At 40.2% G+C, this 19,359-nt stretch overlaps 2 protein-coding genes across 3 annotated transcripts in view; one reads left to right on the top strand and one right to left on the bottom strand.

Moving 5' to 3' along the window:
* Window positions 1–1,162: 1,162 nt before the first annotated feature.
* On the bottom strand, window positions 1,163–4,852 carry supt4h1 (SPT4 homolog, DSIF elongation factor subunit). The gene is made up of 5 exons (XM_074672574.1): window positions 4,626–4,852; window positions 3,499–3,605; window positions 3,357–3,412; window positions 1,526–1,579; window positions 1,163–1,423 (listed from the first exon to the last, which is right to left on the bottom strand). The coding sequence occupies exons 1-5, from the start codon at window positions 4,692–4,694 to the stop codon at window positions 1,356–1,358; spliced, it is 354 nt and encodes a 117-aa protein (XP_074528675.1). The 5' UTR covers window positions 4,695–4,852; the 3' UTR covers window positions 1,163–1,355.
* A 6,463-nt stretch (window positions 4,853–11,315) lies between these two features.
* rnf43 (ring finger protein 43) overlaps window positions 11,316–19,359 on the top strand; it is a 169,298-nt gene continuing 161,254 nt past the window's right edge. For both annotated transcript variants that reach the window (XM_074671474.1, XM_074671473.1), the window contains exon 1: window positions 11,316–12,663. In XM_074671474.1, the coding sequence (XP_074527575.1) occupies window positions 12,442–12,663 (222 nt within the window). In that variant the 5' untranslated portion in view covers window positions 11,316–12,441. The remainder of the gene's footprint in view (window positions 12,664–19,359) is intronic.

The raw sequence follows: 19,359 nt of genomic DNA, 5'->3' as shown, positions 1-19,359 counted from the left end.
TGAAAATGGTGGTTAATATTTCTAGATTGTATATACTTTTCTATTTTTTTTTCTTTGTATTTCTTTTATTTTAACCTTTTTAGGATGAATGAGTTCAAGTCTGCGTGATTTCCATCTTAATGCTGCTAAATAACCGGAATAAGGAATTATAAAGCAATTATAGTTCAATTATGGTTGAATGAACAATCCCAGAAGAGTTCAGCTCAATCTGTCCCTTCATCCGGATCAGAGGTGGCCATATATATATATATATATATATATATATATATATATATATATATATATATATATATATATATATATATATATATATATATATATATATATGGATCAGTATTGACCAGTACTTGGGTGACAAGATTGATACTTAAGTTTCAGTTTTTCTTCTCTATATGTGCCCATTTTTTTCGCTCATGTGCTCATAGCTATTTAGATAGATAGATAGAGATAGATAGATAGATAGATAGATAGATAGATAGATAGATAGATAGATAGATAGATAGATAGATAGATAGATAGATAGATAGATAGATAGATAGATAGATGGATGGATGGATGGAACTTTGTCTCTTTTGCAGTTAAAACAGAAATTTGTCTTTGACACGGCTCCAAGTGCAAATTCAAAAATAGTTACAAACACATTAAATCTCGCTTTGAAAATTGGAAATGCATTGGTTTTCATTGTATGTCATTTTGTTTGTGTGTGTGAGGAAGTGCTATTGTAAGACCACATGTGTGATGTGGCTCTTTGTAGAACTACGTTAATTTTTGTGGCTCTTGGTCTCTTACTGGTTGGCCACTCCTGATCCAGATCCTTCAGCCATACCAAAGATTTAAATAAAAACATCATTTCAGAAGATATTAGGTCTCAATTAAAAAACAAAGATTTCTAAACAAGTCTGGTCAGTTTTCTTTCATTACTCCAGTTACATGTCTTGTGTTGGTTAGAGGCTCTTTCTAGTTACATCTGTTTCTAAGACCACCAGTGTATGATGTCATCTCTATCCCGAGGACACATGGGACTGCTGTTAATCTAAACAATAAGATTGCTTTGAGACTCTCTGGAGGTGGTTATTATATATATGTTAACCAAGGTTCAGTACTTAGTATTTTATCAGCAGACCTCACGACAACAGAATGAATATGCGAGTTTGATGTGTTTCTTAAAAAAGAGCTTTAATCCCCCTCAATCATTCAAAGACATAAGAAATGAAAAATATCCAAACATTCCAACAAAGACTTGTAATAATGATCACAATCACAACAAAAAGCAACAAGCTTTAGAAATCAGTTCCATCAGACATCACAGACATCATCAAACGCTGTTCCACTGTTTGCAGCACAGACTGTCAGGTTCAGGACTTCACTGCTGTGTCTCTGCTCTTATAGATCACTCCTCTGCTCTTCAGCTCTCTCACCACACCTTCAGAGAAGGAGAAGAAAGTAGGATTCAATTTTCTGCTTTCTGATCAACAAAGAGCCGAACAAACAGTGCATGGAAAAAGTACAGTGAGAGAAGGTGTACCTGGAGGTAGTCTGCCTGTCACTGACACCGCATATACACCTGGTTTAAAGTTCCCTGTAGGGCAGAGTGACAGGAAAAAAGAAATGTTTCATGATTCAGAAGAAAAAAGTTTGAATTCAAAAATGTAAAAACACATTTCAAAGGAGGACCTGATTCATGATGCTCAGTTGTGTTGTTAGTAAACTAACGCCTCAAATACAAACAGACAGCTGGAGTCACAGACTGAGGAGTTTCTGCTCTTCCCTCTCCATTGATAAGCCTCTCTTTATTCATGTTGGGCTGTAAAACCTCAAACCTGTTCACAGCTGGTCTGGTTCTGCTCATTATGTCTTTTTGTTGTTGTAGTCAAGTTTAATACAATCTGGTTTAGACACAGTTTGTTTTATTTTGAAAGTCACTGATGTGTTTCGGTAGTTTCCGGGAACGACTTTCTGCCCAACTTGATCTTCCCTACATTGAATTCATACATCATAGCTCCAGTGTCCCCAGCTTTCCAGCCGAACTGCAAAGATCCAGTGTAAGCTGACAGATTGACTTGATTGTGAACTTATCTGATCCAGCGACTGACAGAGCGGAGACAGAACAGCCTTGCATGTGGTGTGTTTCAGACGCAACTTTGAATCTTAAAGGGCAACTCTGTTTTTTTGACACCAGGCGTACACCTGGGTGTAACGTTACGTCTGACTTAGAACGTAAAGTTACGACCAGTTTAAGATTAAGAGGAGTGCACCAGTTAGACTTAAGCCCTGCGTGTGTAACGCCTGGGTGTAACTATTACGCCTAATGTGGAGCAGGCGTAAATTGGAAACTCGGACTTGTAGCCATGGTAATGTTAACGGAATCAAGCGGCCGGAAAAAAAGAAAGAAAGATGGCAAGACGTCTTATTTACTGGATGCTTAACAAGAGAGCATTTAGACGGGAAAGAGTCATTTGTGGCAGTATAAACCCGCTCGATGTCCAGTGTCCGTGGATGTTTCCTCTGTATTCCTTTCAGTCGCCATCTGTAGCAGCTCTTCTTCTGTGTACTCCGGTTCATACAGGTATCCTTTTGATTCCAAACTGAATGAAACTTCATCGTTGCTGTCACAGTCACTCATTTTGAATTTTCTACGCTGACAACCCTTGGAGTACAAACAAAAGAATTACGATACTTGATCAAACTTACACGAGGCTACAACTGGTGCCCGAAGCATGGCTTGTTTACATTCCCTACAGCTGAAAGGAGGAGGGGGGACGGAGCGCACTAGCGCTGCGCAGAAGGACACATGACCAGACAGTTAGGTCTGGATAAATGTTTATATTTCCGAAGACTAAATGCACTTAAAAAATATTTTATGTAGCGTACTCTTAAACTGTGGTATTACTTTTTGATTTTAGTTCTTGAAGGCAGAGGAAATGGCCTTTGAATTTGGTACGGTATTTCCCTTTTAGCGCCTATTTCCACATCACCAGCGATTACAGTTTGTGTCTTACTGAGGGAGAGGAGACAACTTTCTACTGTATCTAATGTCCTTAGTGGTCACATAGAGCTCATACAACCCTACTTCAAAAAAACTGAACTGTCCCTTTAACAGAGACACCAACAATGTTGCTGCAAGATAGCATGGAAGAAACCAGGAGGGTGGATGTTTTTTTTTTATCAGATGTTAGGACGCCACCAGCAGTTTTGAAAGAAACGTTTTCTTTGAATGAAACTCCAGAGAAACTTCTTTTTTTGCCAGAACATTTACACTTTCTCTGATACTGTCAAAGTCAAATTGGCACCACACAAAACATGATCTAACATGGCACTGAGTATATCATTACAGCTGTTCAGGCATACATCCTTACCTATCCTCTGCCATTTAGCGACCCAGCTGTCTTCAGGACTCATCATGGCGACCACACTGTGGGCAGACAGATCATACAGATAAGCAAATACTACCACCTTGGTCCAATTTGAATGTGAAATATTGGTTAGCTCATCACTTACCCATCGAATGAGGAACTTGTGCACTCATAAACCATCTCTCTGTTTCCTTTCATCTGAAGGTAAGACTCACAGTTGTCACAGCCGTCGTATTCAAACTGGTCGATGGTCTGAAAAGCACAAAACACTGCAGGTTGGTGGGAGATAAAGTAAAACAAATATGACAAAGAGAGGAGGCACTGGATGAACATATCTGAAGTGAAAATAAACTACAGAAGCAGCCCATATTTTTAAGCACTTGGCATTTTTAAGAGGTTTTAGTTGTTTTGTGAGATTGGCCGTTAAACTTCTATAAAACGAATGACATATCTACACCGTCATCATTATGCTTTAAATATTATAAAACTGTGCTATCATAAGGTGATTTAGGTCATCTTCTTCAAAGGAAGTCTGGGCCCTAACCTCATCCAGTAAATTTGGACAAATTGTAAAATAAAGTGTACAGATCTACTGAACATTCAGAGGAAAGTCTTTGTCTTGGGCTGCAGAAGGCATTGGGTAACATCAGCGTTGGAGTTTTCACAAAATATATTGATACTATATCAGACATGTGCGGCTGTAACAGCACCAAAAGGTGGAAATACCGAATATTAAAGTTCAAATTAATAAAAAAGAAAAGAAAAGAAGGACTCACTTCATCTGATATTTGTTGTGCTCAGAGAAAGCATCTGCATGTTTCAGGATCATGTTTGGAAGTGGAAAAAGGTGAACACTTTCACATCTGTCAGTCTAATTTTAGCCCCCACTGAACTTCTGATGCACACATCCCAGGCAGATTTCTCACTATTTGAGCTAGGAGGGGGAAACACTTAGCCTAATACAAACAACGTAAACCTGAGCAACAGTTTTCTTTAAGAGGGGTTTGATACTTAGAGTGCTTTAGTGTAAGTGCTTCAGTGTAGCTCAACAGCGTTTCAGACGACTCAAGCCAAATATATCACAAAATGTAACAATTACATTAAGACTTCAGTTTATTTTTGCACGTTTTTTAGCTAGTAGATATTTTAAAGCCAGTAGCTAGAAGGTCGAGATCATGTACGACAAACAAGAAAAGACAAAAACATTGACGTAGCACCTGGTTAGCCGAAGCGCTAGCCTTAGCTATGGTTTTCTATAAATTCCCGGCTTACCTTCACCAAAGAACAAAGAAGACAGGCCCGCAGATGACGAAGGTCTTTGGGGACCGTTTCCAAAGCCATGTTTATAATCTCTGACTGAAACTAGGTCAATAATTCAGAACAATCAAACAGATTATTGCTCAGAAGAGCTCCAGAGAGCTACAGGAGTATTAGCTCACTGCTAGAAGAGCCCACTAAGGACCAGTGCAGAGGTGTCCTCACTGCGCGCCTGAATGAAAATCTCGCCATACAGTCTACGACAGACATTCAATTCGTTTTAAACGGGATTATTTTCACGTTTCCTGTAAAAGTACAAACTCCACGCGCAATTCACCGAATTCTGATAGATATTTAAAATAAACAGTGATTGTTAATTTGTCTGGAAGTACTCCGACTACCCCGGGGTCATTTCTCCAAAATACTGCATTGTTGCAGAAAATCCTATTTACAAACTCAGACAAACATTCACTAGCTCTGTATCTTCGAAGAAGAATAAACAGACCTAACTCCGAATACACAAATCATTACACAATCACAATAGAGTAGGTTAAAGTGCCAAATGTGTTTATTAAACGCAAACAGCATAAATAAAAGGTTATTATGGGACATCAGAAGTAACGTTTTTCTTTTCTTTTCTTTCTTTCTTTCTTTCTTTCTTTCTTTCTTTCTTTCTTTCTTTCTTTCTTTTCTTTTTTTTTTGACGCGAAAGACTTCGGCGGTATAATTAGATCGAATCAATACTGGAATTGGCACATAGTTAAACTTGTTGAATCTCAGAGTACCTCAGTAATGTAAGAATTCAGCTTTAATGAGACTTTAGGCTGTTCCTAGCTATCCACAGCAAAAGTATATCTATGATTTATAATCCAGGTACATTTTAGCACTTTAAATCCTTTTCTCTCTAAATTCATCTTAATTTCAAGATAGCTGTCCCCTGACTTGACCCATAACGATGCTGCCATGATTGGGTGTGAACAAGTTTTTTGTTTGTTTGTTTTTGTTATTGTAGTTTATTTATTTAGCTTTATCTATATTTTAAAGTCATTCATAAGTTTTCAATGGGACCACTCATTCTTGACTGATCCTGATTTTACTACTATTCATTATGACCATATTTACAAACTCAGTTTTGTGATTTCTCCACTTCATGTCAAAAAGGTGCGTAGATGATTATAAACTGTTTTATTTTTGATTTTCATTTATATTAAAAAAAATATATATATCATTTTGTCATTATATGACTTAGTACTGCAACAAACTTACTTTTTTGAATTATCAAAGTATGTTGTACTATTCTGAATAATAAATTGGTATTCATGCAACATGGGTGCCGTGCGTACGGAATCCCACATAGAGGCCATTGTGTGGATGTGTAAATGTACTCTTTATTCTATTCTATTCTATGCTATTCTGAAACAAAAGACATGAAGTGCATGTAAAAAACTGGACTTATTTATCGATTTAATTTTCTCCAAGCCTGTTTTTGTTTAAAAAAACAACAACAAAAACAACAACAACAAAACATTAGGATTGTTTGGTCTTTTGCTCATTTTAGCCATATCAAATACATTTTATATTCTACAACTAAGTGAATAAATAATTACATAAATAAATAGAAATGTATATATATAAAAAAATCAATAATAATATTGCCTGTCAGGTTTAAACTGAGTCTTTTTAGTAACTCAATCTGAGTTTCTCTGGTTTATTTTTGTTTTTTTAATAATCCATTTTACAGGGAAATGCATATCAATTATTTTGTCTATAATGACCAAAAAGCCAAATTTCTATATTTTCTTGCTAGATCGTAAATAGAATACCTAAAGAAAACAAAAGTAATAACAAATGTTGGGGTTAGGCATAGAAAATACTGAAATAAAAATCAGGCCATGTGTTTAAAAATTACTGAAAAACTACATAAAGAATCAGGATAACAGACTTGAATTTGTTTGTTGACATGTTTAACATGTTTTAGAAAATATTAGCACGTAAAAGATAAACAAAATCAAAGCCGTCATCATTCGCAAAAGGAGCCAGTCACTTCATGCACATGCTGAGTAAAGACTTTTTCCTATGAAACCTAACATGAACAGTGGTCATTTGGAGCCTCTGCCCGATGACCGTTACTTTTCAACTGCTCTACCGGACTAACGGTCGGTGGGATCGGTCAGAACCCAGAGCGCAGAAACAGCGGGTCTTCGTGGTCGATCGATTTATTAAGGTCGTGCTGGTTGGATTCTACCACAGAACAGGGTAATAAGAAAAAAAATCACGTTCTTATTTCAAAAGAATTTCTAAGTAAATATATTTCTAATTCTTTCTAATGAGTGAGATGGTTGTTCTAACTTAGCGCTAGCTAACGGCTCGTTTAAGCTAGTTTCCACAAAGTTAGCAATTTACCCGCACAATGAACGTTTTAAAATTGATTAATATATGGCTTGAAACATCTGTTCAACGTGTAAATAGATATATGGTGGATGATTTTATCAAGTGAGTCGTCAGGATATTGAAAAGTTAAAGCAACATTATCTGTTGGAGTTCATCAACCTTTAACAAGGAGATACACTGCGCGCCCAATTATTATGCACGTTTCATTTTTTTGTGAATATTTTCGAAACTATGTTAACAGATATTCAGATCTGTTGAAGTCAGATAGACAATATATTTCTTCAAGTGTACTTTTCAAAGTACTAGCTTTTCCCTGGGTTTGCAGTGGGGGCGCGAAAAGATAGACATTGTGGTGATGTGCTTAGGAGCGCTTAAAAGAAGTTTTCTGCGTTTTTTGGTGGTTGCGAGTTATTTCTCCAACTTTCTGTGCGCTATACAGTGTGCACATGTGTGTGCGTCTGTCACTTTATATTTGAACTTGTTCCAATGTAAGAGACATTCAACGTTTTGTTTCGTCTCAAATGTGATGTTACAAGACCCATATAGAAATGAATAAGATATGCAAAGTGTAGTAATTTGAAGTTATAAACATAAATGGTCGCTGCTGCCATTCGCCCTGGGTTCTAAGGTGACCAGAAACTTCTATGGAAAAAAAACAAGAGGAAACCCTTTAAAGATGTGAAAGTGTACAACCAATACCATCCAAATGTTCACTCAGGTTTAATACAAACCTGGTATAAACTTTGGTGGAAGTATGGAAAAACAACTTTTTTTTCCCCAATAAGCACAAAAATCAACTTACTCAAAACTTATTTATTGAAAATTTCATGCTGGATTAGAAATGTACCTTGCTTTTAAAAATGTACCTTGATGCTTTTCAAAAGCACAAAAAATACAACTTGAAACTTTTGTTTAAGAGCAGGGGATAACAGTTAAATATCACATCCTCTGAAATTGAGGACTAAAATTTTCTGAAATTTCTTGAAATATAAAATTAAAGTAAAATGTGAACATATGCAATAGAACACAAGTAAAAAGACTCTCATGTTACAGGTGGAGTTGTTTATGGGTTTTATTTCCATAGATTTTAAACAATTACAGATTTATTGCATATCTTGATTTTAAAATTTTTCTGTTTTTGTCTGATCACAGGCACAAAAACATGGATGTTACTGAATGTGCATTACCCGACACCATGAAGCCCACTAGCTTCCCAGCCAAACTTTGGCGTTTGGTGAACAACCCAGTCTACACTGCCATCTGCTGGGACACCGACGGTGAGGGCATCCTGATAAATAAACCGCTCTTTGAGAGACAGATCCTGTCTCCCTTCTTCATCATTCCTGACAATGCTGATGCCTTCAAAACCACCAACTTCTCAAGCTTTGTGCGTCAGCTCAATCTGTACGGCTTCAGAAAAGTTGAGCTGTTGGATGGAGGCAACCAACTCTGTCGCATGGCCGGCATGGAGATACATCGTTTTTTCAACCCCAGCTTCAAGAGAAGCCATCCTGAACTTATTGGGGGTATGAAGAGACTCACCGCCAACTACAAGGCCAAAATGGAGGCTGGTGCAGACATCCGCTGCCAGCCTCCAAGTAAGCGCCTACGATTCAGCGGGCCTGATGCTGATGAAAAAAGAAAAGTAAATGAAGGTAAGTTTGACTGCAAGTCCTCTGTTGTTCCACAGTCCATTGTAAAAAAATTCACATAGCTACAAAGGCCACTTTATGTCACTATCCTGCACGTTTAAAGTCACTGTAATCACCTCTGTGTGACAGGTCACCATGACGCTTTGCTTTTTTCTCTCTGTGCAGAACAATTGGCACTGGGCAGCCACTCCATCCAGGAGACAGCTCACCCTCCCTCTCCAAAAAAAGCCCAGCCTAGGACTGCTCACTTTGGAACCCCGGTCCCTCCACGATACCTGATAAGGGGTCATGGTGCAGTTCTTTCTCCTGTCTTTTCTTCAGACAAAGGGACACAGGTTACTTTCAACACTCAATATGCTGGAGATGCCTCAAGCTCCAGTGCCATGCTCGCTCAGCCAGGTTTACTGGCCCCTGACAACTATGAAAGGGTACAGTATCAGCAGGGCTACTTTCCCCCAGGTAAGCATTACACCAGTTAACCTGTTAGACAAGTTTGAAACCACAGCTGTAGCATCACTCTAGTGAAATTTAACATGAGTAGAAAACATACAGGAGGTGGAAAGTGATCAAGGTTTTTTAAAGTTATATATCAGTCCATACTAAAAACCTGTAAAATGTTTTCCTTGGTCTTCTCTAAAGGCTTTCAGTGCTATCAGGTGAAGCAGACATCACAGATACCCTTAAGTGTCCTTCCAGCAGGGCCGTTCCCTTCCTATGGCTTATACCAGGTCAGATACTGTTCCAGTGGGATGAGCACCATTGTGCATGAGTATTATGTCCAAGTGAGTAAAAAGATTTCTTAATTTCATTTTTCTCAGGCCAGCCATACTTTCAATATGTTCTGTGATGGGAACCACAGCCAGGGGCTGCCGGGGAAAGGACGCCAGGAGATGAAAAAGGAAGACATTGATCTGGACACAGTTTTCCAGATTGCAAATGATGTAATGCAGTCTCCACTCGCTGGGGGTGTGGTTAAAGTGACCATCCCAGAGAAGCCACAGCCTGTGAGGGCATGTACCCCTCACACCTGTAGCCCCAGCAGTGTGCAAGAAACCCCGCCTCCTATCATCACAGCGGTGCTAGGCAATGCTGATCAAGTTGATTTCAAATCCCCTGAGATATCTCTGGTCCCGGTACCTGAGCAGCTGCCTGAAGATGCTGTATCCCAGCAGCCTAGTTGATACCGCACTAGTTAAACAGGCACAGCTCCGTTAGACAAACGACCGAATGAAAGCTCAGGGTGAGTGAAAGCTTAGAGTAAGAGTATAAAAAGACTAAGTTTAAATTTTTACTAAAGGGGGAGCGTCATATAAACTGAGAAATATCTGATTAAATATGTCTTTTTTTCAACGGCATCCTGTTTTTAATGTAACTTAAAATGGATTTGTCAGATTTAAATGTAATTAAATATGGTCAAGTGTGTAACTGGAGCACCTGTGATTTTAGTATTTTAACACCATAAGAAGGAAGGTAGCCTGCTGTCTGTCGGAGGGATGATTTGTGTGCTAACAGACACAGCTTCCATCTGTTTTTTAGTCATACATTTTAAGATGATCTCTCTGTATTCACCTACTTTGATGACTCACAGTTACATAATTTTTTTTGGTCTGTTTGGCAGTTGTTTGTTGTCTTTGCTACATTTATAAATATTTTATTAAAAAGGGCATCAGAGCTCTGTTCTACTGATGAGCTTTTTTACATCAGTCACTGTGTCTCATGGTGAGTGACCTCTGTCTTTAGCCGTAAGAAGCACTTATTTCACAGATTCAAAAAGATGATCCCAAATGTATTTGGATTTAAAAAAAAAGAAAAACTCATAATCTTCTTGTCAGTATTGTTTTATTTTTCAACAACATAAGAAAAAAAACTTGATGTTTCTCTGCCACTGTTCAGCTTCTTTTCTAATTTTTATTCCTGTTGAGACTTGAGTTATTCATTTTACTTCTCATTAATATTTCAGATGAAACAATAATAAAAAAAAATGTTTCAAAGGAATGTGTGTGCTTTTTTAGAATTGAAATTATGGGTTTTCCTGATACTCTAAGTGCACATACGAAGTGATGTGCTGATTCTTCTGGGTTTTGTCCACTAGGGGGAGCTACTCATTTGTTTTTGAATTGCAGCACTGCTTCACTTCAGCTCCGCCCTCAGAGTGTGGTGTGGCCTTCAGGTACAGCTCCTGAAAGTCTCCCATTTTTCCATTAAGGTATAGGAGTAACATCTGGTGTGTTTTTATTTGAACTTATTTACAAAACGTCAGTGACAGCCATGTTTTGACACATTTTCAAATGTTAATCGAATTTCCTGAAACAAAATGTAAACAAAATGCAAACCGTGCTAGGACTTTTTTCAAGTGTTGTTTGATGAATCTAGATTTAAAGAATCTTAAAGAATGTGTTTTGTCCCGGTTTCATCGTTGTCAAATCAAGGTGGGTGATATGTGTTCACCACTCCCTCCCCCCGAAGATATATCCGCACGGCCATGTACGTCTACTGCACAAACATCATATTTCCGACAGCCCGTGAAGGCAGCAGGGCAGTGAGCAGGTAGAGACTGTCAATGAGATCCCAGGGGAGCGAGAGACAGTCCGGGAGGTAGACTTTTGGGACGGTGTCACAACTGTTCACAGCGTCTCTCAACTTGATCAACTTTACACGGAGACCAGGAGGAGTCTGGACCAGCTTTACCCCCAACTTTTTCTAGACTTGTTCCTCTTTGAGCGCTGATAATTTTGATAAAGGATTCATTTCCCCTCGGTGTCCTCAGAAGGATCGTGTCTGATTTCTCACAGTGCAACGGAGGCACTGAACTGTGTGAGAGTTTGTGTGTGTGAGTGTGTGTGTGAGTGTGTGTGCTTACGACTGTAGAAAATGAGCTGTTACAGGAGATGGACCCAGTTTAAACACAGAGTTGTAAGTGAAGAATGACAACACTTCGTTCTCCTGGTTAATAATTAGATCAAACTCATTTTAACAACCTCTTCAAGGTAATTTTTCGCAACTCCTTGGTTGTTCAAGTATTACCCAACTCCTTGGCACCGCATTATCTGTCAGCATGCGCTATAACTTTCCGGCGGCAACCTGTAACCCAGCCTTTGAAGTTCAAGTCGTCGCTTTTCTGCGTTTTTTGTGGATTTATCCAGAAAATGTGGCGCCCACGGGATGTACTTTCCTCTGAAGGTGTTTATCAACTCGTGCTTGGTCGCACAATGTGATTTGTTGTGTACAGTGACTGGTGTACACTGTAATATTCAGCTCGGATATACAGATGAAGATTGCTCCTGTGGCTCCAGGACCTGTCTTTCCATCAGAGGATACATCATTTAAACTGTAAACTCCACATGAGGACATGTTGAATGTCACCTTATGAAGAGCAGGCTGCTGGAAATCAATGCACACTTCACAACGTGTTTCCACGGTGCATTGAGCGCACAATGCTTCGCCTCCCACATTAATGACACTGGATAAAAGTTCGTTCACGCTTATTTTATCCCGGAAGATAGAGTTTGGTGCTCCATGTGGGCGCTGGGTGTGTGTTTTCTTTAACGTGTCCCCTTTGAATATTAACTGAGCTGCTGAATGGAAGTTTTGGGACACTCTCGCATGAGTTGTGATGGCAGAAGTCCAGCTTTAAAACTTGGGATTGTATCTGTTTTGCAGTAGTCGTCGAGGCAGAAAGAAGAAGTGGGACGCGTGAACTAAATATTCCTCCGTTTTGTCTCTCCGCGGTGCTTGCCTGCTTTGAAGTCCACCATGTGCGGCCGGGCACCGCCGCTACAGCCGAGGCCATGACCGTCCCCCAGCGGCGCCTGGCCGGGCTCTGGCCGTGGCTGCTCATGGCGGCCCTGCAGGTGGTGCTGGGCCAGCCGGGCCTGGAGTCCGAGCGGCCGGCCCTGCGAGCGGTCATCAAGGTGGCACTGCTGAACCAGGAGCCGGCCGGGAAGCCCATCACTCTGGAGGGGGTGTTCGTGGGAGGAAGCGCCGGCTACGCGGAGGGAAAACTAATGCAGGTAAGAAAGGTGTCATAAAAGAGACTGTGCACTGTTTAACCACGCTTTCACTTACACTGATGGGCTCAGGTGTTTCCTGGACAGTGGGCACCTGTGCTGTGCAGCTCTGACCTAACTCTTTGTGAGTTGGGAGGGCAAAGGGTGTAATGAAATAAATGCATTGGTTAAAGAAACTATTCATTCAGAATATTTTCTCCTCAGCACTTGAAGTTGTACTTCTTCATGCCTTGATAGGCTTTTGCATTTATAATACTACCCACGATCCTGGAGGAACCTTTGCTATAGGGAATTGGGCATCTGTGTGGCATATGTTTACACAATTCCACCAGTTTGAGCTTCAAAATATTCCATTATCTAAAGTAATTTTAACAAAGCTTTGGACACTTTTCTGAAGGATGCCTTGTTAAAATCAGGTGCGACCCCCTGAGGTTAACTTGTGCATCCAGCAGATACCTGCTTATTGAGTTCATTCAAATTTCAGGTGTTTTGCTGTACGATAACAAAAAAATGATAAGACTCCCACTATGCAACTCAACACTGTCCTGCCTCTCAGTGCATCTGTCCTGCACTGTCCACTAGACCTGAGCGTATCTTTTACATCAAAACCCAGTGAACTCAGCATCCTCCGTCCCACAAACCTGATGATGTTGACACCTGTACTTGTTGCTCTATGCCATCAAAACACTGTAGTGACCATGGGATACAGCACATTTGAAGTTTTCCAAGAGCTGCTCACAACACCCAGCATGTGGTGACAGAAAACCTGAATTCCTTCAACAATGGCGCTGACAAACAGGTGTTATTGAACTCAGTTTGTGTTCAGTCTATTTTTACGTATCCCTGAAAAACATGGGTTTGGCTGTGGTTGCCAGACTTCTTAGGTGTATCCTTTTTAAGGTGTCAGCTTTGTTTTGTGGTAACTATTTATGGCATCAAATGTTCTTCCAACATTTTAATATCAAGGTGTGGTTTAAAGGATAGTTATACAACACAGTGAGTCGTGTTTGGACCCATTCGAACCCTTAATTGAAGCGAAAATGTGTTTTTGCGCAGTATAGAAAGAAGCATGCCACCACCCTGCACATGAGAAGTATGCGCTCTATTCAGCGTGCATATTTAGGATTCAGGAGTGGATTAGGCTTCCCGGGCCTTAAAGCTGCGGCTCTGTCAATTTATTTACCGTCTCCAAAGAAACGGGACGACAGATATGAGGCACTGTAGGATCTTGTCTCTTCTCACTCAGCGGGCGTGGGAGGTTTTGTGAATGGCGAGCCAGATGCTGCAGTTTGCCATAATTGATAAGGATTTACGTGGCTTCTCGCTGGAGAAAGCCCAGTATTAAGAGCCCTGAAAAGCCTGTGCTGTTTTTCCTCTTCTGTTACCGTGCTTTAATGTGAAATTAGGGGGGATGCTGACAACATGCTATGGACGTGTATCACAAGTGGAGCTTGGATCAAAGGCACCCCCAGCTTTCTGGGATTTCCAGCTTTTGTAGTTTCTTTCTTCATAAAACCTTCCAGGCCATGCTGTAGTTTTGCTCTGGCAGTGGTACAAAGCAGCTAAACGCTCAGACACACATCACACGTATCAGGATGCATATGAAGAGATACCTGCCTGGATTTCTGGACCTGACACATTCAGCGTAATATTTTTTATCTCATTCATCCAGAAGAGTTTTTATTTGTACTGGCTAAATGATCTGTACTGACGGTTTTGTCCACTCCTCTGTATTCTTGTTCCCCTTAAACAAACCTGTGATTGTGGTTCAGCGTAAGGCTTGGAAGGTATACTTTTGTGAGACTCCCTCTTCCCAGGCTGTTTCCCACAGAGCACAGAGGTGGTGTTATGCTGCAGGATGCTCTTTGTTGAGGCTTAGGCCTGTTCCAACAGGTCCCCACTGCTTCTGCAGGGTGCTTTATGGTCCCGCTTTATGTTCATGGCTTCTGCTGGATAAGGGGGGCCGGAGAGGAGGTAGAGCTCCAGAGATAGGTTTCATGCCTCACTCGGTCTTTGTCTGTCAACCTCAACATATGAAGTCAAACAGAGCTTTTTATTGACAGACTGAAAGGCTTTGTGTGAAATGTTCCAACTTTGCTGTTTTTTCAGATTCAAATGTTGGAGACTTTTAGTCATGGCTGCCTCTAACAGCTCAGCATCAGCCAGAAGAGACTAAATGTCACTTGTTGACTTGTCACACAAAAGCTGGAAGCTGCACCTCTGCATGAAGTTTCTCACACACAAGATTTTTGCTGCAGCTCCTCAACAAAGGTCCACCATCACAACACTTTTTTTTTAAAATCAAATACACCCTGAAAAGGCCTCACACTGGTGTGATTCATGACAGTTAAGGCTTCCGAATGGCTCTGAAGCTACACATCACCACTGTCTCACTCTCTTTACATCTTTGTGTTACCTCCTAGGGAGGTTCAGTGATGAAATAATCTTGCCCCTCCTGTTTGTCTAAGTGTGTTACACTGTGCAGAAGAAGAGTTACAGAGGCGTAGTATCCTGTACAAAAGCAGTAGTATATCTGTGTCAACAGATACAAGAAAGCATGCATTGCAAACACCATGAATAAGAGGTTGGAGGTGTTCAGGGTGGTTAGGATGCAGTAGCTAACAGGGAGTTGCCAGATAAGCTCAGCAGGGATGAGTATGAATACTCAAGAACTCACCATTGATTATTGGAGTAATATTTTGTTACTCTCCTGTGGCTATAAAACTGAAAGTCATACAGCCTTACATGTGTGGCCCACGTTTTTGTTTTCTCCAAACTGAATATACTTGGAAGGAAAATAATGAACAGAATATAAACATATGAATTCTCCGGCTACAGCTTCAGCCAGATTTCAGCAAAAATAATTGTTTTACAGCAGCTATGGCAACTCTCTACTCGCATGTTACACCAAAAGTAAGACAAATACAGAACTGTCACCTGCGACGTGTCAGTCAAGAAAAGTGATGCCTTCAACAAAAACGATGGCGTTCATGTGCAGTGGGAGATATGTGGTGATAAACTTGTATACCGTAGAAATACTAGTTCAATGCTTAACCACATATGCTTAAAGCACAAGGAGAAAACGGCAGAGACAGAAAACAGGCAGTGTCACATCATTAGCTAGCCCTGTTAGCACACATCGTGACAAAACCAGAGCGAACCAGAGATTGGCCTGCTTACAGCCAAAATGGTAACTGGAGATATGAGAAGGGGGGAGGATCCAGAGATCCGATGGTGTTTGTTGACCCTGGAATAGAGTCTACAACCCAGGTCCAGGAGATCTGTGTCTGATGGACCCTTTTCCCATGTTACCTGTATAGAGGAAAACAATAATAATCTCTGAGTAATTGAGTTCCCCCTTATAGGGATGGGTACCGTTCACATTTGAAACGATAAGGTACCAATACCCGGTACCTGGCAAATGGTACCGGAACTCAACGGTACCAATTTTCAGTACTTTTTTGTGTTTATGTGGTAAAAAATATCAATTAGTTAATTGATAAAATATAAAAAAAATCAGTTCAACAAATTTACTCTTCAGTATATAACCTTGCAATGCTGTGTTCATGGCCAGCATGTAAAAACCCCTTCTCATCCACTCCCAGTCACAAGGATGCATTCAGGTACCTAAACATGATACTTTTTGATTTTATGTGAATTGGTACCCAGTGCTTTTTACAGAATTCGGTCGGTACTAGACATGCATCCATCAATTGGTGCCAATTTCCTTAATTTTGGGGGATCAGTGATTGGCCTAACCTTACATATGAAACTGATCTTATATACCTCTGGGAAGGTTTGACAGCCAGCCATTGTTTCTTTTTGCTCTGAGACCTAAAACTCAGGACACTGTATTGGTTGTTTAAGTTAAAACATGACGATTTCATTTTTTCAAAGGTATTGTTCAATGATTTTCAGTAAAATAAGATTGGAACATTGAATGTATATGCTGTCAGTTATAAAAAATAAAAAGTAAAAATCGTTATTGGCTCAAATTGGTATCGTCAGGTCGGGCTTTTAAAAGATGGGTGATTGGTGATCGGCCAGAAAATTGTGATCGGTGCACCCCTAGTTGGTATAAAAGCACCTAACAGGTACCCATCCCTACTCGCTTATCAGGTAATTTAAGTAATGGAGTAAAAGGATTACTCTAAATCCCCATACCCTAAAGCTGGAGTTTTAATAAAATCTTGATTTCAAAATCAATCTTCCTTTGTGTAAGGGATGCTGTATAATTGTACACTGATTTTTATTCATCAACCACCATTATTTCTCTTAGTAACTGACTACTAACATAAGATAAATACACGTTCTTCAAAAACATTGATTAAACTTTTTTTAATAGATCTAAATTCAGGTATGAATACAGCGTGTAGAAATTATCCAGTGGTTTGTCAGCAGATAGCGTCCCACAGTGATGGATTCCTATCTGCCTGCTGTTTCTGTTGTGTGTGTATTCCTTCACCTGCTCTGCTGCTGAAAATATCCATGGTTAGCCTGCCGAATTACCATGCTAATTGAAACTGATACTTAAGCTTCATTGTTTACCAATATGATGCTAACAGAAGCTAACAGTTTTATCTCACCTTATGATCTATCTATATGATCCATACATTAACAAGCAGAAGATTAAGTCTCAAAACTCTTTTCTTTGAACTGATTTGATGTGATGTGAGCAGTCTGCTTGTGGTGCTCCTGTTAGTGAAAGTTACTAATGTTATGGTGTTGTTAAAGGGTTTTAACCAGTGGATCTTACACATCTAGAAGAAAGACGGGTCCTTATGGTTAATGGTTGAGTAATGGGGCATTCAATTTACATTGGACCGGGGAAGTGGGGAGCGGGAATGTCGCCGAGTTGGAAAAACTTACCATAACAGCAATATTTCTGTATATAAACATTGAATACTACTATGTATACGGCCGATTCAGTGCGACAAACACTCAGAAATGCTAGATAAACAGAATGTTACAGGAGCTTAATTACTGTTTACACCCAGGGCAGCCATCTTTGATTGTAAATTCTGGGTGGTGTGGATCCCTGATTTTCCTGTAGACAAAGAACGCACCATAAGTAGCTACAGGCTACGCTAATAAGCTAACAGAGTCTGCCAAAAGTAACTGTAGTCCCCCAACTAATGTGTGGGAGATTGGAGTTGAGACTATTTTGAATGTGCTTTAAACATCAACAAGTGATGACTCTCACTTTGGTCTTCACATGTTTGGAGTCAGTCTCATTTTTCACTTCCCACAGCCGTAAAGACAGGATTCATTTTAATGACAGAGCATGCTATTTACAAGGTTAATTTTTAAAAATTTGCTTTGTAGTTTCAAAATTGTTCTTACAGACATTTTTTCAGCCCTAAAATGTGAACCTTTTTCTGGAAGTGCCAAAAATGTATTGGTTAAAGTAACAGGGCGGATACGGTCTTCTAGTAAAATTTTCAGGTCAGGGTTAGTCCTACTTTTGAAAAATTGGGTTTATTTCAAGGTAGAACTGTGATCTCTTCTGTAAACATTCAGGTCCTGTTGTGATTGTTTGCCAACACATGTCAGGAACAAACTCTGTAGAGCTCAGGGGACTGAAGAGGTTCCCAGTTTGGCTCTGCGTATTGGAGTCATAAGACTCAGCTTTGGTACGTATCTCCCTCTGATCCATTAAACTGTGATCTCTCTGGACGCTCGCCCTGTCCTCTGAATGGACACGTTCATTGGAACACTGGCTGGGGTCTGGCCAGCACTATTTGGACAAATACAAGTGCTGAGGAATTCTGACTCTCCCCCTTTCCAAAATGAAGCTTACATTGTGCTCGGAGGAGAAGTGCAAAGGCTTCTGGGATAGCTTTGAACTTGAGAGGATTGTGGACTGTTCTCTGTTAAGAGAAAGAGTCGGAGTTGATCCTCCGCCTGGCACTGAGCCCTGTAGAGGCACATCATAAAAACTCTTTCTGCTTTAAGCCATCTTGACTTTTTTTCTTGCTTTGAAATGTTGGATTGACCTTTGGGAGCTCCCTTAAATACATCGGCTATAATTAAGGCGGACCAGGCAATCGACTGAACACCAGTTAACTCTGCACCACTTCACATTCTTTCGCCTCCCTTCTCAGTGTCCCACAAGGTACTGAATACCTCCCTGTCTCTGTGCTGGAGGCCTCTGCTGTCAGAGGGCACTATCTGCACGTTTCCCCGTCTGGCCCTCAGCGCGGCCGTTTGGGAGCGAGGGACGAGAGGGCGGAGGGGGCGCTGAGGGAGAACATCAAAGTGCTTCCAGTTCTGAACGTGAGCTGGGATGATTAAAAAACGGAGACTGTTTACTCTGCACTTCCCATGTGGGCCCCCTCCTCCCCCTCCCTGTAGATTTCCTGTCCATACTTCCTATCTCCCTGGATGAGATAACAGCCTGGACGGGCCTCCTTGGGGGCTCCTCGCTGCTGGACTTTGTGGGGGTGCTGTTGTGCACAGCTGAGTCCAAGGACCAACACACACCATGCATCAGAGCATGTGCAGAAGGTTGATGTCCAGACTTTCCCAATGAGTGTGTGCATGTGCCTCAGATGTACTAACCCTCAGAAAACACTGCTGCATAAAAAATTATTATATATATTATATATATATATATATATATATATATATATATATATATATATATATATATATATATATATATATATATATATATATATATATATATATATATATATA

Source organism: Halichoeres trimaculatus, unplaced genomic scaffold, assembly GCF_033239565.1.
Source record: "Halichoeres trimaculatus isolate MK-OKI-2021-1 unplaced genomic scaffold, fHalTri1.1 fHalTri1_scaffold_6, whole genome shotgun sequence".
Lineage (NCBI taxonomy): Eukaryota > Metazoa > Chordata > Actinopteri > Labriformes > Labridae > Halichoeres > Halichoeres trimaculatus.
Note: the sequence above shows the minus strand (reverse complement) of the source record. Positions and strands in the feature narration are given on the sequence as shown.